The sequence below is a fragment of the Pipra filicauda genome, unplaced genomic scaffold, assembly GCF_003945595.2.
Source record: "Pipra filicauda isolate LSUMZ 115617 unplaced genomic scaffold, ASM394559v2 scaffold147_size4022426_pilon, whole genome shotgun sequence".
NCBI classification, from domain to species: domain Eukaryota; kingdom Metazoa; phylum Chordata; class Aves; order Passeriformes; family Pipridae; genus Pipra; species Pipra filicauda.
Genome location: NW_024103962.1, coordinates 3,791,002 through 3,815,414, shown reverse-complemented (window position 1 = coordinate 3,815,414; position 24,413 = coordinate 3,791,002). Strand labels below are relative to the sequence as shown.

Below are 24,413 nucleotides of genomic sequence, written 5' to 3'. Positions count from 1 at the left end.
AAGAAAATTTGTGGTTAGGTGCAAGAGCTAAAAGAAACCCCAACAACTCAACCCAAAACTTAGTGGCTAAGAAAAGCCACTGGTGTGAAGGAGGATAGGAGAATCATCTCAGCTGTACCCTTCTCCAAATTAATGGGACTCGCTTTACTAGGAACTATATTCGGTGCTCGTATGCAGAGAGGGCTGCGAGGTCAGCGGGAGAGCGCCTTTCTCGGGGCGCCCGCTGCTCGAGATCCGGGTCTCGGGGATGCTCCCGCCGCGCCGGTGAGGGCGGGTGTGCTCAGGCAGCCCGCTCCCCGATGCCGGTGGGCGGCGGGCGGGCCGAGGGGCCGCAGGGCCGGCAGGATTTCGGTACCCAGCGGGCCGAAGCGGCCCCGGCCCGCTCCAGCGCGGCCCCGCGGTTCCCCGGGTGCGCAGCCGCCGGCGAGTCCCCCGCCGCCCGCAGGAGGCGCTCCCGCGGCGGGCGCGGGCGGCAGCAGCGCCGCGCCGGCCTCCCCGGGCCCCCGTGTGCCGGCGGACGCGGTGCGGGAGGGCAGCGCTCGGAGCCCCGGCGCCCCCTGCCCCTTCCCTTCCCCTCCTCGCCGCCGGGATGCGCCCGGAGGCGGCGCCGCAGGCGGGCGGCCTGGAGCGGTTCGCCAGCCCCGGCAAGGGCCGGGGGCTGCGGGCGCGGCGGCGCTTCGCCGTGGGGGAGCTGCTGTTCAGCTGCCCGGCCTACGCCGCCGTGCTGACCGTCAGCGAGCGCGGCGGCCACTGCGACGGCTGCTTTGCCAGGTAGGGCCGGGGCGCCGGGCAGCGCTCGGCGGGCGGTGGCGGGGCCGGCACAGCTGCTGGCGGTTCGGTAGCAGAAATTCCCTCCTCCTCGGCTCGTGGTCCTTGTGGCAGGATGAAACTTTTAGCTTCAGAGCTGGTTTTCCCTGCTCAGCAGCTCAGGGAAAAAGGAAGAAAAGAAAAAAAAAAAGTTCTGCTTTTCCCGTGCGCTGGCGGTTACGTAGGCACGTGCGTAACCATCCTCTCACAGGAAGTTTCATCGATCCGTCTGGTTTAGTAATAACTTAATGTTCAATGGTCTTAATGGAGTGTTTGATAAGAGAGGAGGGCTCTGCAATCGCCTTATTCAAGCTTTGCATTTCCACAGTGCGAACGGAATGTATAACTGTAATGAAATATACAGCAATATCTGTATATTTTCTCTTCTCTGTCCAAACCCTTAGTCTTCTGGCAAACTGCTTTTGCTGGGGCAAGGCGCAGACAGCACAAGAGGTTCGTTGTCTCATGACTGGGAGCATTCGGGCTGGAGCGCTGCCGGCTGCTGCGTGCTTCGTGATTCCCGGCGCTGGTGGGCTGCGGGGTGCTCGAGTTTTCGAGCTTCCTGGGGCCTCTGCAGCTGCTCTCCTCGCCTGTGTGGAGAGGCCGTTTGACCTGCGGCAGGTATTCCAGCGTTTGCTACAAGCCTCTCAATGCCAGCTGCTGCAGGAAGACAACAACAACAAAAAAAGCAGATTAGGGTTACCGTTAGAAAATCAGGCATGCACATGACACTGTGACACGTCACATGTCACACTGCGCCACATTTTTAGAAGTCGTAGTACTTTCATGGCTTCTGGCAGCTCACTGAAGAATCGCAGTGCTTGCCTGGTTATAACTCAGAGCATATGTTAGTGTTTGCATCAGTAAAGGAAAACAGCTTTTGTAATTTTGCTATTTTTATCAATATGTCCTTTTTCTTTCCTCATTACATTGTCTACATATATGACTTACTCACTTTATTCACCGCTCTCTTTGCATATGAGCACCTAATGTAGTTCCTAGTGAAGTTCCTTAATTTGTTGAAGGGTACAATTGAAGTGGTTTTCTTCTCCTCCTTCACACCTGTGGCTTTTCCCAGCCCCTAAGTTTTGGGTGGAGGTGTTGTTGGGTTTTCTTTTTTTTTTTTTTCTTGTGGCTAACTGCTGGTTTTGTTTATCACATTCAGATTTGTCTACCAAAGGACCAAGGAATACTTTCCATGCTCCCTTGATGTGCAGTAATGCTGTAAAGATAAGAGTTATCTCGTGGAATAGATTTTAAAGATCATCTCCAGGATCATCCTACATAAACTGCTTGTTATCCTTGCTAGCTTTTCCTTTGGAGCTCTGGAGGAGCACAGTGATCAAGGAATATGTTGAAGGCGGTAGCATAGCAGTTAGTGGGTAATCTGAAACTTATTTCACACCAGGGTGATGAGGTGCCATAAAGAGGAATGATGCCTCGGTGATGTAATGTGATCTGCCAGTGCTGAGACGTGTTTTTTATCTGTGACTGTTGCATTAGCACTGAACTAGCATGTACTAGATTCTGAACTCTACTTGTTGAAATTGCAAAGGATGTTAGGAGGAAGGTTGTGGGCTCAGCGCTAGCCTTGAGCAGAGAAACTTTGATATTTGGTAATAAAACCGTTGAAGTAACATGGCAAAATGAGTTTGTAACATTGTATTTGCATGAGATAGTGTTTGTTACTTTAAATACACGGTTGTGCTTGAGGTACATGCTGTCTGCAAGAGGAGTCATGATGTTAGCCTGGCTCACTCACGTTGCACCTTCTGCTTTGCAGGAACAATCAGGGGATGCCAGACTTGCCGTGCTTTATGGGCTCTGGATGCTAGTGACCACTGAAATGTTGTACCTTATCATGTCATACAAGAACACTCACCCTTGTTTTAGTCCAATGAACTCAGTTTAAGACAATTTCTTTTTGCCACTTACACCAGGGAGGGCGTACAGACATTTTAAAGTATTCAATACTGCTGAGAGATCCTTATTGCTGTCACACCAAAATGTCATTCGTTGGGTAACACGTTCTATTTTTGGTGGCATCTGCTACAGCACATGAACCTTGAAGCAGAAAAGGACCTTCTTTTCAGCAGTTCCCTCTATTGGGATACATACAAATATAAAAAAAGGAAGGTGTGAGCCTTAGGTCGGCTCAGAATACACAGATACCAGAGAAGACTTTAGTGGGACAGTAAGGGGCTATGAGGTGACAGCAGATCAAACAGTGTATTTAATAATGCAATATGTTTTCTTGGTGTTGGGAGACAGTTATGAAACAAAGGTTTCTGTAACCAGGCAGAGAAGCAATAAAATGGGCAAAGCAAAAGCAAAGGGCTAAAATTGGTGAGCAAGTATACAGAGGGGTTGGAAAGTTTGGAAAACAAGAAAAATTAGCTCATTATGCATCTTACAGTGGCAAAAAAAATGATGCTGTCTGTCAAATAGCATAGAATAACATGTTTACAAACCCAGCAATTTATCAGGACAGCAGAGTGCTGCTTTTGCATAATAACAGTTGTTAGGAAAAACTTGCTTTTGGAACTCTAAACAAATAAAAATAGTGTCTGCTGTTCAAAGATGTAGTTCAATCTGTAGTTGTAGTGCCCTGAAGAAGATACAGTATTCATTGTGAAATGCAAAACAATGTGCAAAAAGTGATCCAGCATACAATTTTATTTCAGGACAGAATACTTCTGTTTTCTTTTTAAGGAAAGAAGGATTGTCCAAGTGTGGAAGATGTAAACAGGCCTTTTACTGCAATGTGGAATGCCAGGTACGATAATGCAATTTGTGAGGGTGCGGGGGGGAAGGAGGGCAGGGGTTGCTAACTCCCAATTTTTGTTTGTGTGGCATTTACAGTCTCTAATTGTAGTTATGGTTAATAGCAGTCCAGTCATTTTCAGCATCCTACAGATGCTGACCAGGATTTGGATACGGTCTGCATGAGTCTTTCAAGATCAGTAGCTTCAGGGCTTGGTACCACTGAGACTTTGATTAGACCTGCCTGTCAGCCCACTAATTATGTCTGTATTACTTCTTCCTTTAAGGACAAACCAGATAATTTAACATTAGCTCACTAAACTGGTAAGAGCCTGTGTCTAATGGAAAAATCAAATCACTAAATAGCCATCTTAAGGGAGTTTTGTTAAGGTTTTTTCTTTTAGAATCCTTGCAAATATTTTGAGTACTGGGACTGCCACAGCTGATCATAGTCATAACCATTTGAAACCTACCATGCTTTCTCCCTAATTTACTCATTCTGGCAACTTTTATTCTTTTTGTATACTTTACTTTTTAAATATAAGCGTACACTAAAGTAAAGTGATATGAAGATGTCCAGAACATTTGCATGCAGTTTTAACTCCATTTTTACTTCAAATTACAATAAGCACCTTTCAAAAAAACCAAAAAACTTGTGCCAGAACTAGTTTATAGCCTTTGTGGGCTGTCAGCTTGATATGGAAGAATTATCAGTTTACGTGTGCATAACTCAAATGGATTGCTAGTTGAATAAAGTAAGCTATGTAAGGTCTGTGGCGCTGGGCACAGGGTGTATGGAACAATGCTCATGAAGGATTTGAGTCACCAAAGGTTTGGCATGCAATTACGTGTTAGCTATAAATAATTCAAACCTTCTCCTACGTGGTAGCGTGCTGTTGCATGTGTGGGTACATGCAAAGAATTCTTCGTTGTCGTTATCTGGACTGAGATGTTGTGGTTTGTGCTGTTCTGTTTGCAGGCGCTTTGGACGTGGCCACTGTTGTTTCAAAGATTCTCTTGTTGCACAAGTTTTAAAGTCAGCCTGGCCTCTCCTTAGTTTTCCTTCTATTACCTCCCCAGATTTCTGCTTTCCCATAGAATCTTAGTGAATTTTGGGCAAATCAAATAGCCTGTTGGGTTTGAGGCACCAGTAGGACTCAAAATGCTTAATGGAAATAAGTTTTTTACAAAATTTGCAGTAGTTTATATGATATTCAGAGTGGAAGATTACTGTATGAGCATCCTTAAGTGTCTTGAGAGGAATTTGGATGAGTTTTAAAGACTGTATAGAAAAACCCTAAAAACCCATGATTCATTCATGAAAAATGCTTATTTCTAAGAAATGTTTCCACAGGACATTATTTTTTAGGGAGCTTTTAACTAGACAAGGGAGGGAAATACTATTGGCTGTTTAGCAGTTTTTATCTGACTGTGAGTTTCTTCTCTTGCCACATAAAATTCACCATGGTTTAGGAAGCAGGTAAGCAAGATTTTCTGAAGTAGGAAATCCCAGTAATTTGTGCTGGGAAAAATAACAAGTAGATATGGTGGAAGTAGAAGAACTTATTCCTTCTCATACACAGTCCTTTGCTTTTACCTCCAAGTGTTCCTCCCTCAATGTCCTGACTTCTAGCCTTGACAGAGTTTATACTTTTATATTTACAAACCAGAAGGGATTTTCTCTTTTTTTTTCCGCTGGGTAAAGTCTTGTACATGTATTGCCTTTTTTTAGATTGAATTTTTTACTATTATTTTTTATTTTTGGGTGTTCAGAATTCTCCCTCTCTAAAGGTACATGTTCCTAGAATAAAAACCTGAACTGCTCAAATTGAGTGTCCTTAATCTGTTGAAGATGATGCTCAGTAAAAGCCTATCTGTCTGATAAGTTGTTGAATTAAAATCTTCTCTACCTGTTGGTGAGTGGTATGATTCTTAAAATATAAAGGCCTTTTTTAGATTTTGTTGGTGCCTAGACAATAGTATGACAAACCTAGGTACTAGCACTTCATTCTTACTGGTGATATACATGTGATATACAAGTTGACTCCCTAGTTGATATAACACTGTCTTCTGTCTTTTGGGCCATTCTGAGTCAGTCTGATGAAATTTATGAATGTTGCTAAGATTGAATTCCTTGACATTCTTTCAAAGTTACCTTCAAGCATAATATTCTCTAAAAGCTGATCTCTACTGACTGTACGTGCTACACAGACAATCTACACTGCATCTTCATCCCTGTCTTGTTCAAAGGCATTTTTCAGCAGTTCAGCAATTCTTTGTCAAAGCCAAAAAGGCTTATCTGTGCCTTGATACTGAACTTGTAACACTGGAATGTACAGCAAATGTTTCCCTTTTGCTTCCATGGATGTGAGACTTCATGCAACAGTGATAAAAGGGCAGGGCTTTACTTGAGAATTGTGATGGCATCGTTCATTTAAATTTTATTTGTTTGAAGTTAAGTTTCCTCTCTAAACTCATGTTTTCTTTGCTTGGTTCAGGTAAAAATTAGACATACCCAACAAAGACATGGTATGACTTCCTATGTTGGTTAATACCTTGTTACTCAATATAATTCAGTTTGACAGCTGTTTACTGCATGAAGTACACTGTCTGGGATAAAACCCCAAAGCTTTTGGGCTTACTTTTTTCTTACTTAAATACCTGCTATACCACAATTCATAGGAATTTTTGTTCATTGTGGGGAGAGGTGGATCAGAAGGAGAAAGGTGCCAAAGTGTGCAGCAGGAAGCAAATTTTTTTTTATGTCTTTTTCTGAATTACAGATTTTATAATTGCAGGCATCTAGAACGTTTCTGTTCAGTGAGTTTTATTTCTTTAGGAATACCAAGGTCATTGAAAATAAAGTTAGTGACACTACATGTATTTCCCGCTCTTTTGAGCAATATTGTATCCTTGTTTTGAGGTTCTTAAAATACTTTCCTAGTATTTAATGAATGAAGCCTCACAGCAGCCTCTGTGGCATTTCTGATTTTGAAAATGAGGTGGGTATAGGTATGCAAAGAGAAATTGCCTTGCTGAAGATCCCCCAAGTGGTAAAAGTCCATCTCCTGTTGTATGGCCAGGTGTTTGATGGATTGACCTGGTTCTGCTTTGCAATATAATCCATTTGCCCTGGTCGCCAGGAAAGGTGGTGTCATGCTTTGTGAGAGACTGAACCCAGGAGACTAAGTCTTGCAGTGATGTAGTGACTGATTTGTGTGAGGCTCCGTCTATACACACCCATTTGCATGCACACTGGCTTGGCACAGCTCCCTAACGTGTATCTTTTGCCTGTTTTGGTCTATTTTGTTTTTAAGATAGATAACTGCAGGTTTGACCTGTATTGAGCTGGATGTTTGCATAGGTGTGGATTCAGTCTCTGATACAGGACACGTGACAATGGAATTTGCCTTCACTACCTGTCCTTGCTGCCTTCAGTGTTTTGTGGGCTGGATCTATCCTGGGTTTTCTCCATCTTTCTTTTCCCAACCCCTAATCCAGTTCTTTTAAAAGGGATTGTGATTTCCAGCTGATTCATACCATTCTGCTCTCCACTATAGCCTCCTTGGAGCACAGGCCTGTTATTATAATAGTGGCTTTCAGCCCCCATCTGCAGCTGTTCGGGTCTTGACTTCTTAAATTATAATAATTTTAGGCAAACAGCAGGAGACCTGTGTTCATTTTTTCTCCTCATAAATTAGCTGCTCAAACACTCTGAAGAGAAATGTTTTAAGAGGGTTATGTGGTTGCAATTGTGGAACTGGTGAACTTGAACCAGCTACTGGAACTCCTCTTGCTTTTATTACACGTAGCTTTTATTTATTCCAGACAGAATGGAGATCAGCTAGCCAGAGTGCAGAAAGAGATGTTTTTGTCATGACTTTCAATATTTGAAATATATTTTGAACAAAATGTTTATGGCTTTTTCTTAATGTGTCATGTTAAAGGCTGCTGTAGTTGGTATTTCTGGAGTAAGGGAAATAGGTATTTTTAACCAGCTAGAAGGCCTCAAAATGTAGGTGGAGACCTGGGAATACCATTAAGCAGGTGTGTTTTAAGTGGGACCTTATAGAAATTGCATGCTCCTCTTTGGTGAGCTGTAGAAAAAAAATAAGAAATTTTTGCTGTAATGATTCTGCAAAAAAGTGTTCTGACACTGCAAGACCCTGCTTAAGATTGCCTTAGGGAAGTGTCTGTCCCCCTAATCCATGTATTTTTGTTTGATGAATGTCTCCTGTGACCTGCTGAACATTAACCCATGGAAGTCAAATACTCTCTATGGCCCAGCATTTGGTAAATGATGGTAGGAAAGTATGGCTGTGAAGATGGGTGAAACTTCTACCTTTGCTGCTTGTTGAAGAGCTGTATCAGAGAACTTTACCGAAGTTGCCTCACTGAAATTCAGTTAAAGAGTTGGATGCCCTTTGATCACCGTTGGGGCTTAAGATTTTGAAGAAGTGGGCTTAACCCCTGCACTGGCTTGCCCATAATTTCTGTCTGGTATTTGTGTCTGTTCTGTTTCTTTTCGATTGAGTGAAATACAGCAGAGTTTTTATATTGTAGTGAAAAGTCTAGGTGCAAGGACATTTGTTTGGACTTGAGTCTTTTTTTTTTTTTTTTTTGAGTATTACATTTTGGGTTTTGTTGTTTTTTTCCTGCGTTGAGCTATAAAAGACAGTGTTCTGGCAATTAATCCAACAGTCCTGGACTGTGGAATCTTTTTGAAGAACTTGGTGAAGAAGAGTGTTTCCATGCTTTGATGTGAAAAACATAAGCTTTAAAGAACTTCCCTTCCAAAAATGTTGTCACTCCTAAATGAAAGGAGAAATACCGTGGAGGTAATGAAAATAGGAAGAAAATACCATTAATATAGCATTAGGGATTCAGCTAGAACAATGCTACTTGTTATAATTCAAACTACGTGGAGGAAAATGTGGAAAAGAATGCAAAATACAGTCCTGCTGTGATTGCAAGGAAAGCTGCTGTCATAGTGTTTCCATCCCAGGTATTACTCAGTCATCACTACTTTCTCTTTTTGTGGTGTTTCAGGCTTTTATCTCATTTCACACAATTCGGCCGCATCTTGTCCCTTTAGCCTCCCTACTAGTTCATATAACTCAGTATGATTCTGCCTGGGGAAAGATTTTAATTAACGATGTGTAAAGAATAAAGGGACAAAAGGATTTTTAAAAACACTGCTTCAAGACAGGCACATGATTTTGCATTTTGATTTTTGGTTTGTAATTTCTCCTGTTTATTTAACCAATGTGCATGGATTTGAATCCTGCAAAACTTCAGGTTCTGTGCCTTCACTTTTTGAACACCCAACTATCATCCTAAAGTTAGTTGGTATCATGTGTGTGCAAAGAAGAGGTGAGAGATGAGATTTCCCTCTGTCTCTTCTTAACCTTTAGCCTGTGGATTCCTAAGCAAAGGCTATCAGGAATTTTCCAGAAAAAAGTCTTGGGGCATACATAGGAAATGGGTCTCTCTGGGGATACGTTTTATAATGTGACAGCTGTAGGAGAGTTGAGAGTGTAATTTCACATGACATGATTAGAGTGTAATATACTATTTTGGTTCTGGTCTGTATTGCCACATCCTTATGCTTCTTATTTCAAGCAGCCTGTATGTAGGTTTTTTTGGAAGCACCTTACTGAGATGTCAAGGACAATGGAGTTGACATTGTGAGGGGTTGAATACCTTTGCAGTGTTGCACTGCTTCGAATCCTACACAAAGCTGGGGCAGGTGCTTACCTTTCTTTTCCTAATAAAATAAATTCCTAAAGCTGTCCTTGCCCAGGGCAGTTAAAATAGCTGATTTCAGTGGAAGAATTTTTGGTGTAGTAACTCTGAAATTAGTGCTCTCAGCTTTGGTTTTGATCTGCAAAACCTGTGATAAGTTGACCAGCCAAGGCAGAAGACACTGAGGGTTCTGATTCTGCTGACTGTTTAAGAGCCTTGGGTTGTTCTATGTAGAACATAGTACATCCTGTGTAGATGTTTTAGAAAGCCTCAAATGTGTCTCTCCAGTGTCTCAAATGCCTCTTGCCTTTAGTGGTTAGGCAGCTGGGGGAAACTGTGTTCCTCCTGTTCCTGCCACTCAGTCACTGTGATGGGGCATATTATTCGGGTTTTTTTAATTATTTTTTAAAATTTTGGGGGAGTGGGCCAACACAAGGTGTGTGATACTGGGTGAATCATAGTAAGGGAACTCAAGAGCATTTTGGAAGCTGCAAAAAGGTTTTCAAGTTTTCACTTGAGTCTGATATGAAAACAAAACATGGTGCTCTCTGTGCAGACAGAACACTATAGGTCTGTTCTAACACAGTGCTATAAATGTGTGTTTGGAATGAGATATAGCAATTAATAACTGTGCTTTGCTTGACTATTCGAGTGAATAAATAAAATAAAATTTGATGCAGTCTGAGGATGACCTGTGCCAGTGCAGATTCTTAATATGTGATTGTGTGCTATCCTTTGAAAGATTCTGTGGCTTTGGATGAAACTTGTAGAGTGCCAAAAGCCGGTGCTTTGTGCCATCAGTCCAAGTGTTACTGTATGTTCAGCTAGGACTATGCTATACATTCTTAACTAAAATGTGTTTGCCCATACTGGTGTGTCTTCATTGTCGAGCTGTACTCTTATTCTTCAACATTAAGGAAAAAATCTGATAATTTTATTCAGAAGATTTGGGTTTGACCCTACATACACCGATTCTTGCAGTGACTGTGAATCCATTGACTTCAGAGGCATTACTCCTGATTACACCAGGGTTGTCTCAGAATGAGGGGCCAAGGTATTAAATGGAAATGAACCCAATAAAGCCATCAAGCTCAGACCTACTCTGTCCTCACGTGCTTGATCTGAACAATAAGAACTGGTGATTTATAAATCCTGTTGTCTATTTGCTTCTTTGTCATTTAATTCTTTTTTTTCCATTGAGTAAATGAAGATGTTCTGACCTTGGCTCATCCCATGTGAATTTGTTTGAAAAAAGCAGGATAGCTGTACCCCTTAAATATGACTTAAGCTTTTGTTCAGATTTAGTGAGCGTCATCTTATTTTTTTTAAAGGAAACACATTTGACTTGACCTCTAGGATCTGGCAGGACTTGCTTCATTCCCTTTTTCATCACTTTATCTCCATGGCTTTTTTTCTTTTTTGTTGTATTTTTCTATGTTTTCAGAAGGAAGACTGGCCAATGCACAAGCTCGAGTGTGCTTCCATGTGCACTTTCGGGCAGAACTGGAATCCCTCAGAGACCGTGAGACTAACGGCGAGGATCCTTGCCAAACAGGTGAGCAAGAGGCTTGACTTGGGAGGTATGCTCCTACTCTGGGTGCCAGAGAAGGCAGGAAAATGAAAATTGACCGACAGTAACTGTCCCTGCAAAGCACATACGTTCAAGTTTCCTGTGTACAGAGCACGAGCAGCTGAACAAACTGACCATCAGAGCACTGCAGCAGCGTCAGGACCACCGTAGCCCAGCTGGAGACTTTTGAGGGAAGCTAACAAAAGGCTAGTGAGGTCTTAAGGTGTGTAGCTATAACTTATGTCTTAAGGTACTGTTGAACAGAGTCTGGACATGTTTACTGATAGTGTTTCAGCCTCTGTTCCAATAGATTTGAGCTCCAGGTTACATTTGTGGGCTGGCACCAAGGCCACATGGATGACGAGAAGGAATAGTGAGACTTGGTATATATGCCTAAATTCGGAGGAATGCTTCTAGTGTTATCTGGCTGCAGGCACTGACATGTTTATGAAGCAGTTGCCTGTTGTAGTATTTTTCAGCTACAGTTGCATAGTTTTATGTAGCATACAACTCCCAGTACATTTGTGAGTCAATAACACCTCTGAGGTATTCAGGTATAAACATTTATGATTGAGTTGACTGGTGAAAGCCAGAGTTTAGGTGAGAAATCTCAGACCCTTGGTCTTTGAAGAAAAAGAATATTATGAGTAACAAAAGAAGATTGCATTGGAAACACTCCATTTCAGTGTTCCCTAACTATGAGGATAACACAAGTGCTTACAGGGAGGGGATGGGATTCATGAGTTTCAAGGTTATGCTGTGTATCTTTGTAGAGGTCTAAACTCTCTGCAAATAAAAATCCTCTTTGGAGCATATTTGTGTGATTGAGGTCTGCTTATGTGACAAGGGCAATCTGGATACTGTACATAGGGAGGATTTTGGTGGCCTGCTGGGAAGGTACCTGCATACTTGCTGTGTGTGTATATGTGTGTGTGAATATACGTGTGTGTGACTTAATTAAAGCATAGTTTAGTGATGATCCACAAACAAAATCGAACGTTAATGACAAAAAGTCACTGGAGTAAATTTGTGCTTTTATCGCTTACGGGGGGGAGAACCCTACATGTCATATAAAAGCTAAATATGCAAACCACAGTCCCTGAACCTCAGCTGCTGGGCCACCTGCAAAGCCATATTTAATGGACAAGATTACAAAGCAGTGGCCTTAGGCCAACAGTGGAGCGTTGCTTTTGAACTCTGTCAACAGTCAGTTTATTCACTTTCCTCAAAGCAAAGCCTGTCTTCTGCCTGCTTGCTATTGTTAGCAGCTTTCTGGGTGTCTAGAACAAAGCAAATGACATATTTAAAATACTGTTCAGTTTATGTATATAAATTTGATAGGAGTTAATCTTTGGCTGCCTAATTTAGTGTAGAGAGAATATTTCTATACCTTTACTGAGAGCAGTCAATTTAACTCATTGCTGTTCGTCAACTTTTATAAATTCCATGCAGTGTGGATTTGGGTTTGTCTTACACTTAGGAGTTCCCAAGTTATGAATGAGTGAGTACACAAAACTGCCAAATTAAAACATTTTCTTACTGTTTTTCTCCCCCCCTTATTGTTAGAAAACTCACCCTGAAAGAACACACTCAGAGAAGCTGCTTGCTGTAAAAGAGTTTGAATCACGTAAGTAAAAAAGGCTTGCAGGTAAGCTTAGACTTAACTGTATTAATGATTTGTTTCCCCTGGCCCCACTCCATGGAAACCTTTCAGAACATCCCACCCCTGTTGTAGGAAAGGAGCAAACAAAGAGAATTGTGGTTCCTCATTTTTTTGAAAGTGCAGTACTCTTATTTCTTTTTTCTTTTTCTTGGTTGCTTGTGGGGGCTGTGAAACAAAGGTGAAAACCTAGACAGAATTAATTATGTAGCATGCATACATCTTGCTTCACTGGTACTCTAGTGTCTTTTGAGAATTGTAATGTTGTAAAATTAAAATAGCTGGTATTTGTTACCAGGAGGCATAAAATCAGAGACAGCACAGTTGCTTGATGGTGACAGTGACTAAGGGGCTAATTGCAGAACCCTCTGGACTGTGCTTCAGTATCTGTCACTGCCAGTCAAATCTGACATGTTATATATGATTGTGTTGAAATTCCATGTCCTAAATGCTAAAATAATCCAAGGAAGGAGATGAGGCAACGGCTTGCTTTTAATTGGAAAACTGCTGTTTATGTCTGGTAAGGCAGAGTTACGAGTTGACCAACTAGGGGCCCAGTGACCATCCTGGGCACAGTTTTCACTGGTCTATTGTTTCTCTTTCTTGGTGCTTGGTACACAGAGACAATAGGTTGTATATTCACATTTCTCACGCTGATGGCTTCCAAAGCCTTTTACAAAATGCTGAATAAATGTAGTCATTGCTAGCACTCAAGGTAGCAGAGTAACCAAGCGCAGCAAGATTATAGTCTTGCTTCCTAAACAAAAGCTCCTGTCACTGCCGTTGGGACAGTTGGGGAACAAGGGGGGAAAATGCCAACATTTAACTTTGTGTAAGGCAAGGATAATTTGTACAGGTAAGTTGATAGGATTGAGACTGAGGAGAATATGGGTTAGTATATGCTTCTGCATTGCAGCTTGTCTTCAGTAACTTATTATTTGGGTGCTAAAAGGCTGAAATGTTATTTTTCTGTTGCAGTGTCCCACTTGTCCTCTAGAAACCTTTGTTTTGTTAATAAGCATCCCTGTTCCTTCTGCCTTTTTGACTCATCTCATCTCTTAGCACACCTTTACCATGGTCAGCAACTGCCTTACGCTTTGCAACACCCTACAAAGGAGAGGAAAATGCATCTGGCTGTCAGCTGGAAGCTCAAAATTTCTTATTTCTGATTTGTTCTTATTCTCATAAAATCGTCCCATTTCATTTTCCTCCGTGTTTTTCGTGACTCACCTATCATTCACATCTGCTTTACAAATAATTTCCTCCTTCTTCCACTGTTGTGATTCCTTCATTCTTCCTACACATTTTGCTCTCCACTATTATTTTGAGTTGGAGAGAGGAAATGGTTGAGTTGCTGGCTCTCAGAGCAGGAGAGAGCTCGTAACACTGTCACTGCGAGAGAGAGGATTAGGAACAAACTTCCCAACACTTTGCTCTTGAGGAGAGAGAGGGGACCAGGAGTATACCTGATCATTTAGCTTGCTCTGTATGGACCAGGCAGGAAAAGATTCAGTGGCCACAACTTTGGCATGAGGGTAAATCTCTAAAGAAACCTATAATGGAATACAGTTGGAAGGTGTGCAAGGACATTTCCACTGATATTCCTGCTGTCTCCTATTAGCCTTAGATATCTGCAGGTTAAACACACCTTCGTTGACGGTCAACACCCAGCCCATGGAGATATTGGTGTTCTCAGTCACTGTTTGTTACCTCCTAAAGCAAGTGCCTGCAATAGGTCAGGTAGATTGCATACCTGGGCACCCTTGTGTTATCCTCCTCTTGCTGCAAAGAGAACCCCTGTGACTAGCCCCAGTGTTGTTGCTAGATCCCTGTCACATGTGGCCACGAATAGTTGGGCCCTCTGTGCTAGGAAAGACCATGTCTTTTAAAAGCACATGGTCTTAGCAGGAGTTTGGGCTCGTTGGTGCTGATAAGAATAGGTCTGTATGAGAAAGTTTTGGTTTGTAAGTGTGCTTTAAGACAAGTGACCTTAAGTATGACTTGATACCACCATAGATACCACATAGCTCATAAGGTTGTTTTAGGCAGCTGGGGATAGCTACCCACAGTTGATAGGCTTCCAGAGGGCCAGGGCTGGCTGGGCTGTTTGCTAGAGTTAACAAATGCACTTTGAAGACTATAACCCTTCTCCCAAGAAAGGGAAATTTATGTCCAATTGCCTGCTAATTTAGAGATATTAGAAAATGCTTTTTAATCCTTCGTGTTCTTGTAGTGCACATGTGGCTTTGGCAGAAGCAGTGTAGTATTTATGGAAGAACAGGCGCTTCGCAGTAATTCCAAGTAGCCTGTCCTTGGTGGGGGGGGTGTGTGTTTAAGTCTGGGCCTGTTCTAACCTAAGTCTAGCTGCAGTGCATGGGGGAGTTTTTCTGTTACTGAAATGGAATGTGTTCTTTGTCCACAGACATTGACAAACTAGACAATGAAAAGAGAGAGCTGATTCAGAACGACATTGCTGCTCTTCATCACTTTTACTCAAAGCACTTGGAGTACCCTGACAATGCTGCCCTTGTAGTTCTCTTTGCACAAGTAAGTTGGCTAGAGCATAGCCTGCTTAGGTGGATGGTGCTGTAGGAGTTTAGCTTTTGTGAAAGGGGGAATGTAATGGCAACAGAAATGGTAGCTCTTTAGTTATCTTAGTGTGCTTGGTGGAGAAGATCAGCTTCGTTGAGCAGAAGTGGCTGGATGTGCCCCATTTCCATAGCGAGGGGAGAGACTCTTGTCTGCAGACTTTCTATGAGATGCTTTTCAAACACTAAAGAAAAGGAGAAACAGCCTTTATTAAACGCTATCAAAGTTAGGCTTTTGTGGGCCAAGCTGTTGTTGAACTAACATGGAAGGCTGCTGGCCTGAGACCCTGCAGAGGCAAATGCTTCATTCAGGTTTCAGATTTGTGGAAATCCTTGCTGGTCAGGTCATCATTGTGTTTGACCTTCACAGGGAGTAAACTTCAGAGAAGTAGAAAGAGCAGCCTACAACTTTTATCTGGCATGTGGCTTTTAAATGTAGTCAGGTGGTTTGCCCATCTGGAGACATGAAGGAAAGACAGGATATCTTGTCAGGTAACTTCTGATATGTCACTTCTTTTTTTCTCGCCTACTTTTCATATGCATCTAAATTGAATGTATTGTAGTGCATGGAATAATACACCGGTGGAATACTGAAAGATCCGTTTTCTTCTTTTTCCGTCTTCACTGCTAGTTTTAAACTTAAGTGTCTGAGTAAAAAGTTTAATATTTTGAGGTGGGGGCAAATGCTGACTATTGTGATGAAAGCTGAGATGGCAATACCCTGGTTGGTAGAGCTGAGCTGGGCATCTACCAACAAGGAGGCACAGTTACTATTTCCCTAAAACAGAGGTACTCTTATTCTGTAGGGTAGTGGTTCTTTAATATGTTTAGTGTCTGCTTATTATCCATTATGTTGTTTTTAATTTCCTTTAAATGGCAAGGTTTTTTTATCTTCTGAAGACTTTACAATTTATTTGTCAGAGGGATACTTTAAAGACATCAGTACAACCAGTTCCTTGTGGTGCTTCTGAATATTACTGTTAGAATGTAGCCAGAATCCCCAAAGATAACATTATTTTTGCTTCATGTCCTGGACTAGCTTTACCAGGTCATAGTACTTAAACTGACTTCTCTGAACTGCTGACTCCTAGATCTGATATTCTATCCAGTCTTCTCTATAGATGTATGTCAACCTTAGGTGTAACCTTAAGCTCATCCTGATCATCAGGTAACTGTCTACCACTGTGGACATTAAAATTTTTTGAACTAAAGTCTCCAGAAGTTATCTGGATGTTTCTCAGAAGTGTTTTAAAAGGATAAAACCTTTTGAGGCATAAATCTTTTTAGAACAAAGGGAGGCATGTTTGTACTTGGTAGGTACAAATAAGTTTTCTAATAATTAGTTAACTTGACCTAAAACCAGTAGTATGGCTATGTTGCTGCTCCTTTGTTTAGCTTCAACACTTACTCTGGCCTCATGTGTTCTTCTTTGCCTCCTGCATTTGGCAATGTTTGTCCCTGTGGCTCAAGGCAGTCATTTGGGACTTGAATATCTCTAACTCCTTGCTCACTGCTTTTAATGGGCTTTGCCTGATGTTCTTCCTTACACAGCTAAAGTGTAATTGGTCCTTTTGAGTGCAGTAAAGTTTTTTTTGTCCGTAATCCTTGCGTTTCACTGCTCTCTTCCACAGGTGTTGGCATCATTCTGCTCTCTTTTGCCCCTGTGGAACATAGCTCTTCCTCCTCAGTCTCATCTTGCCATACTCTTCAAACAGTTTCTCTCTTGTCTCAAGTTCCAGCATCTCATCCTTTCCTTGAAGGTCTTGCATTTCGTGCCTCCCTTTGTGTGTTCACTTTTCCACTATTGGGAACAGCACTGAGCTCCAATATTTTGCTGATGTCTCTTTATTCCCTTTGCTTTGCCTTTTTTAGTCATGCATTGATCTGGTGAAACCAGTGATATCTCATCCCTTCTAATCCCTCCTCTTGTGTCATTTCTGTTATGATGCCTTCATGAAGTGTGTTGTCTCTGGCTTAGTGGAGGGAAGTTGATAACTCACTGCATATTTTTAAATATTTCCATGTGATTCAGAACCATCAAGTTGTTCAGCATGTCAGCCTTTGTAGCCTTGTGTTCTTACTTGCTGTTGATATTATCTTTCCTTTGTATTGTTTTTGTATTGAGCAATTGCATTTTGGTTTTGGCTAGTGCAGTAGCATGCTGGTCTTGAGAGACAAGGAACCTTTGGGTGCTATATTGCTAAAAATAGCAGGATAAAGATCAAGCAAAGATAGCAAAGGTACTGGTGAGTGAATCAGAGAAACAGGGCAGTTTCCTTAATCGTGAACTCATCCTGAACAGTTCATATCTGAGGAGTGGCTTTGGGAAGTATTTGTGTATTTCTAAAATCCAAGATACATTTCAGCTTGTGGGACATATCACTTTGCATGGTGAGCAACCTGGTCTAGTGGAGGGTGTCTCTGCCTCTGGGGATTAGGGGAAAAAAATGGGATTGGAACTTGATGCTCTGTAAGGTCCCTTCTGAGCTAAACCATTCTATGGTTCTGTGATTATTGTGATTATCAACCCTTCCAGAACAAATACTTGCACTGTACTTGATTGACTGTTCCTATGTCCATTGTAGCTTCAGCTGAACTTGGCCATGTGATAGCAGTTGTTTTAGTGTTTTACTGGTGCTTTCATAAAAATTTTGATGTTTGTAGGCAGATGATGGTGAATGTGGAGAAGGTTTTCTTCATGTTGGTATGTATGTGACTTGAAGTGGAAGTGGAAAAAAGTACTTGACTGAGGTGCATTTTGACCACTTAAAGTGATACAAACCACATGAAACAAAGCTGAAAGTCCTGTAAGATTCCTTTGAGTTGTGTGAGAATAAAAGTAAGAAGGTTTTAAAACCTGCTTGAATCTCTTCTATAAGAGAGTTTTGTGAACAAGCTCTTTTGATCCTGTGTTTAAATTAGGAATGTACTTCCTCTCATACTCTGTCCTTTTTCTGTCCCCTCCTATTCTGTGTCTTTGTAAGGTTTAAGTCTTTCTCACTGCTTTTGTTGTTTTAGTATGTGCTTTAGCTGTAGCTGATATGTGCAGTCTTTGATGAAAGGTGTCATTGTGGCAGGTCCCTGCGACATGTTCCACCAAAGCTCTGTACTGCCCCAGCCCGGCTGAGTTTGCCACCGTTTATTCCCACACTGCTCCTGGCATATGTAGTTCTGCTTTGGCCCTTTACTCGTCAAGGCCAAATGAAGTCTCTTTGCCCTGTGTCAGGGTGAGGCTTTGTTTCATGTTTGCAATGGTCTTGGTTCGTCTGATGCTTTTTAGTGCTCTTTTCAAGCCCCGCTTCTCTTGGTTGGCCTTCCAAGGAGCAATCCAGTAGATGCTGTGTCCTGAGCAGGTGTGAGTGTTGGACTGTCAGTTTTTTAATATCCTGTGCATTCTTTTGGATAGGGACTTTGTTTTCACTTCAGGTAGCTCCCTGTGAGTACTGGGAAGGTGGATAGAAAATTGTAAGCAAATTGCTGCAATCGTGTTTGACGTGTGAGAGTGTGACATGTGAGTGTGGAGCACTCAGCTGACCAGAAGCTGATCCAGCATCTTTCTCTTTTTGCTTAGGTTAACTGTAATGGCTTCACAATTGAAGATGAAGAACTCTCTCATTTGGGATCAGCCATATTTCCTGAGTAGGTTGATTTAATATTTTAAAAAATAAAATTAACTAATTTAAAAACAAATAAAGGAAGTAGATGCCTACCAAAAGAAATTAATTAACCACTCAATTTGTCTTGTTTTAAATATCTTTATTTGGCCAATAAAATGTGGCAAATTATTTGCAGCAGTTTTTCTTAAAAATGTGGCAATTTTGGTAAAATTGACTTGTCATTTGTTTTGTAACTTAGATTGTGAACTGTATTCAGGCTGATAGGAAACTGACTTACTTGGCTAGCAGGTTCTGGACAGGGACATCAAAGCCAAATGAAAAGGATTGCAGGTGACTTGCTGTATTCCCAGCTTTCTGTTTTGGCTGGGTATAAATCCTTCACCTGATGCTCTGTGAATAATATCCCTTCTACCTTTGTTCCCTCACAAACAGTAAATCCCTTTCATAACTTCTTTGAGCCTCCTTGCTACGACAGTGCAAAAAAAATGTACAAGCTTCTTAGCTTTACAAATATACTGCAGGTGTTAAGTATTAGCTGTGGTTTGTGAACAGGGGAGCACAGCTCTCTTTAAGGCCAAGGAACATTTCTTCCATTTGTAAGTCTGTCCTTCCTACTTAATGTTGTAGCAAAGGAGGGTATTTTCTGCTCCTGATCTTTGCACAGCCTGTATGAAGGTATTAGCACTGTGTGCTTACTTTGGCTTCCTGGTGGGACTTAGATTACTCGTAGCTTATCTATGTCAAAGTAACCTGAAACCCACAGATGCCCAGTTAAAGCAGGATGTGATTTTGCCAAGTGCTGCACACAGAGAGTAGTAGCTAGTCCTTGCTTCACAGATTCTCCTTCTCTAAGCAAGCCTGTCTGAAGTTCATATCCTGATCTACAGATTGGAAATTAATGCCTTGAAATTCCCAGGATCAAAGTCATTGTGGGGAGAGCAGAGTATTAAACCAGGGTGTTCTTGAAACATGTCCAACACCATCCTTTGTAAATGCTCAGTATACAAGAGTCAGATATTTCGTATGTAGCAGTTATGCCTGTGAGCTAAGAAGACTGAAGAGGCAATTGTTATTTTGCTAGATTGGAAGAGAAAGAACTAAAATTACACATTTCATCTGAAATAAGCAGCAGCCTGCACTTTCTCCAAGCTTGGTAATAAAGTGGATTCTCTGCTGTCCAGGTTTTTGTCTAAGTCATATGCTTGTATAACAGGTCGAGATCTCTTCCCTCCCACTTCAAACATGAAAGATGTTTACATTTGCATAGAAGCCAGTTAAAATTTTAACACCCATCTTAAGTCATGATGCAGCAAAAACTTTTGTTTTCCTATATTTGCTTGTTTCCTTTTAGGTTAAACGTGTTTCTTTTTCTTTCTCCTCTGAGGAAAACAGTCTGTGTGTCATGCTGGTAGTAAAGCTATGTGAACATCACTGTCATCTGTCCTATAGCGATGTAAGAATGGGAAAAGAAGAACTTGCCTAGTACTGCAAGAATAGGATTTAAAAATTGTAATGTTTCATTAGCACAGCCATTCTCCATATCGTTAGAATAAATAACAGTACAACATATTTTCCTAAGGTTACCTTCATATTAAGCCTCAGAATAAAAACAGCTTACAGAGACTGACTCTTTCAGACTTACTTGTTTTGTGAAGTGGTGCTTGACTTTTTACCTTTTACTTGTGGTGGTGGTTGGGGAAAACATTTACTTTTCTGCTTTTGCAGTGTTGCATTGATGAACCATAGCTGTTGCCCAAATGTGATTGTGACTTACAAGGGAACCTTGGCTGAAGTCAGAGCTGTTAAAGAGATTGAGCCTGGAGAGGAGGTAAATGCACAATGTTTGAATGTACTCTATACTCATGCATTCTAAAAGTAGAATCCATTCTGTTTTGTAGGGTTCATTTCAATTAGATGACAATTTAATAATAGGGAGTAAGGATCTCCTTGTTTCTCAGAGGAGTGTAAGATGGTGCTTTGGAAAAGTTAGGGTGGCTCTGGAGGACTGTAGTTGTTGTTGGAGGCAGTATCCAATCTTGTGCTAAAGCAAGGGAAGGGCACCTGCAGCAGTCACTGTGTATCTGCCAGCCTCTCTCTCAGTTTACCCATCTGTAAAATGAGGCTGAGTTTACTGATGTTTGGCTGGTGCTTTGAAATTCCAAGATCAAAGCAAATTATTACTGCTATAATAGTTCCCAGTATAATAGTAATGTATTGAAATTGAAGCCAGAATAAACAAGGTAAATGGGTACAGATAAGTCCTCTGACTTCTGTTTGGACAGAGCATCCACAAAACATGGGATTTGGTCATATCACCTCAGTGGCATTTGCTGGGAAGTCACAGATGAGCAAAAGTGTGTTTTTAGGCAGAGTGAAACTGAACAGTGATGGTTAAAATTCTGTGAAATGGAGTAAGGCTCTGGGTGTACCTTGAAACTTTTTCAGTCAAATAATGAACTTGGCAGGGGGTCTAAAGCAGCAGAGCATCATTTTGCTTTAAGAAAAAGAAAAAAAGATGTTAAACAGAGTCAAGGAGGATGTTCAAATACCTTGAGGGAATGAAGATACAGAACATTCTCTCTGGGGATGGAGTTCGCATACAGTTTCAATGGCTCATTTGTAAGTGTTAATTTAGTGGACAAAGTTAATGCTGGTCAAAATAACCTCAGATTTGATTTTTGAAAACTTCTCATTTCTGAACTGTGTGGTAGCAGCCTAGAAGAAGGGGAGGGAGGTTATTTTTTTGGATTATAGCTGTTCACCATTGTGAACAAAGTGAGTTTAGTTGCTGTGGCCAAGGGTGAAATTACTCAGGTGAGCAACTTCTTTTGATAACCATTTACTAACAATTATTTGTCTGTGATGTTGGCAGCCACTGCAAATGCATTGTGGTAATGGACAAGAACTGATTCTGGTTTAAGAATTTTACCGTGGATGCACAGAGCGTATCCGGGGAGGGCGTATGGTGAGAGGTAGAGATGTGGAGTATTCTCTTTTCTTGGCGTCTTCTTCGGGTTGAGTTCTGTCTTAGAAGCTGCATCAGCTCTCCAGGACCTCATGGCTTTTGCACATTCGCTTTTCTGACACTTCAGAATTTTCCAAACGTGAGCTCGTGGTTGTGCATGGGTGCTGTGCAGTCTCACAGCCTGTGTCTCCATCTTCAGGCGCCGTGTAGCCATTGCAGTGCAACATTTTAAAGTTTTTTTTCTGTAAATGCGGTTCCTGCATTTGACATGCTTTGAAAATACGGAAGGGAGGATAGGAATGTGGGAGAAAGTGTGAGATGACACACTCACACTTTCACTTAAGAAGAAGGTGTACTATATGAAATTAAATGTAATTTTATTTTTAAGAGAGAAACCTTAAGCATAAAGACTGAACAAAGCATTTCAAATACTATAAATGAGGAAATGGAGCTAAAGCTGTTCCTTGTCTGCAGAATGATCAACTGCACTGTGCATAGGATGTGTTTCTTGGGGGAGATCTCGTTTTAAAGGCAGAGCATTAAAGCTAGTTGCAGGGGTTCTTTTCTGAAGACCATTGAAATAGAGGAAAACTTAAGAATAGTGTATATGAAGGGCCTTTAAAATGTTCAAAAGCAGGTTTTCTTTGCTTTAAAATATTGCTGCTGAAGTAAATCTGATATTCATTCTCCTTGAACTGGAGCACTGGGCCTCTCTTCTTTTCAGAGATCTAAAGGTCTTGTCCTAAGTTTCTAAAGCTACTAGTGACTGCTGTTGCCCCAATTTTTGTAGATTTTCAGAAAGAAAAAATTGAGATTCCAGCCTCCAAAAAACCAGGCCACTGTAATTTATCCTAGGCTGGATACCTGAAATCATTATTTTACTTCTGAAAAGTAGATGTATCTTTGTAGTCTGACAGGAGCCTGAGATTTATGCTGTGATAGTTTCCTTATCCACACCTGAATCTTGCTGTCCTGGGTATAAGCCAGGGTAATATTTGAGGGAAATTCCATAACTAACAGGAAAGGAACACTTCTCTGTCAGACTGCATTCACAAATGACAACTCCCAATGCTGCCAAGAGGTTTGGAATGTGAGGGAGCAAGCAGGTGATGCGGCTGCAGGGGTCCACAAGTTGCATGAATATGTAGCAGTCATACTACATACACCAGAACTAGTAGTGATAAATATGTTTAGTGACACTACTTCTCACTAACTGCTTTGTTTTTTACTGTGTAGATTTTTAGCAGCTATATTGACCTGCTATATCCCACAGAAGACAGAAATGACCGGTTAAGAGACTCTTATTTCTTTAATTGTGATTGCAGGGAGTGCATTACAAAAGAAAAGGTAATACAATTGGTGTGAAATATGTTTTTGACTGTCAAGGCACCTACCCATGTCCTTAGATGTAATTTCCTATCTGGTTTAATTACATTTTGGAAAGTGGAATAATAGGGGGATGGGGGGGATGGGTTTGTTTTTCTCTCTAGAAGGCTTTCTGATACTCACTCTTTCCACTGTCATCATGACACATCAGGAAGTTTCCTGGTAGAGGCCTATCTAAAGTTGAACTACAAAGCAAAGATGAAAGCATTGTTAAAAGTAGATAATTACACTGTGTCTAGGTCACCCGACCAAAAGAATTTAGCTCAGAACTCTTTTTTTTTTTTTTTTTTTTTTAAGTGTATGCTTTCTACCAACTCTCAGCAAGTAAATCTTGCTTGGGGAGCTTCTGGGGTCCTGTTCTGGGGTAGAATACTGCTACAGTTCCTGGCTGGGGCATTTCAGTCAATTCCAGGTGAACACTGTATGACATCGCTGGATGGTTTGGAGACCCAGCAGAATCTGAGAAATGGCCTTTCCTGGAATGCCATCATATCAGTCTGCTCACAGACAGGGTGGTCCTGGGTCACAGTCCCTTGTGAATGCGCAGGGCAGAATTATGTTCATTAGACATAAGCTTGTGCCCCTCAAAGGACAAAGGCAGACATCCAGACAGTGTTCCTTAAAACAAGGTTTTAGGTATTTTGAAGAAAAGTACTTGGGAAGAAGAGGCCTCTGCAACTATTTGGACCTCCTTCCTTGGAGGCCCTACGAGATCAGAGCTTTGTGTGGATCATCTGTCATTCCAGACAAGATTAGTGTGGCTGGCAGAATCTGATCCTTAAGTTCTACATCATTTTACCTCCCATTTTCACAAGGTGTCCTTATAAGAGCTGGTTCCCAAGCTGACCAGACAACCATCTCCTCCTAAATGGTGTCATCCTTTGTAATTTTTTTTCCAAATAGTACCTAATGTTGTTGCTTCAGGCCATTCTGTTGATACCGTGTTAGTTGTGTTTTTCCCCAGAGTTACCTTGATAGTTTTGCCACTGAGTTTAACGAAGCCAAGATTTCATCTGTGATTTTCAACAATGTGCTACTCTTCGAGTCACCTGTCACTCAGTCTCCTTCAGCTCTGGAAAGAGTCCCCTGTAGCCCTCTTGGCTGGCAGACGAAATAATAAAAGAAAAGGAAATCGAGCAACAGTGTGAAGCTTAAAAAGCAAAAGATTGTCTCTAGATTGCAGCTGATTCTTCATGAAGCAGTAAGGTAGATAGAAAGATAAGAGTAAGTGGAGCTGTCCAGCAGAAATAACAAAATATGTGGAAATGTGGGGTTTTTCTGCAGATATGAAGGATCCTTTTCTGCATTTAAG

At 41.4% G+C, this 24,413-nt stretch overlaps 1 protein-coding gene across 3 annotated transcripts in view; it reads left to right on the top strand.

The window, feature by feature from the left end:
- The first annotated feature begins 586 nt into the window (after positions 1 to 586).
- The window catches only part of SMYD2 (SET and MYND domain containing 2), a 29,477-nt gene continuing 5,650 nt past the window's right edge, over positions 587 to 24,413 (top strand). Inside the window, exons 1-8 of one of the 3 annotated variants that reach the window (XM_027723700.2) lie at positions 587 to 771; positions 3,520 to 3,583; positions 10,760 to 10,870; positions 12,452 to 12,512; positions 14,968 to 15,092; positions 18,705 to 18,772; positions 20,476 to 20,578; positions 22,952 to 23,062. In XM_027723700.2, the coding sequence (XP_027579501.1) occupies positions 590 to 771; positions 3,520 to 3,583; positions 10,760 to 10,870; positions 12,452 to 12,512; positions 14,968 to 15,092; positions 18,705 to 18,772; positions 20,476 to 20,578; positions 22,952 to 23,062 (825 nt within the window). In that variant the 5' untranslated portion in view covers positions 587 to 589. Of the gene's footprint in view, positions 772 to 3,496; positions 3,584 to 10,759; positions 10,871 to 12,451; positions 12,513 to 14,967; positions 15,093 to 18,704; positions 18,773 to 20,475; positions 20,579 to 22,951; positions 23,063 to 24,413 lie in introns of all 3 variants that reach the window. The other 2 variants (XM_039378803.1, XM_039378804.1) reach the window with 2 other exon arrangements.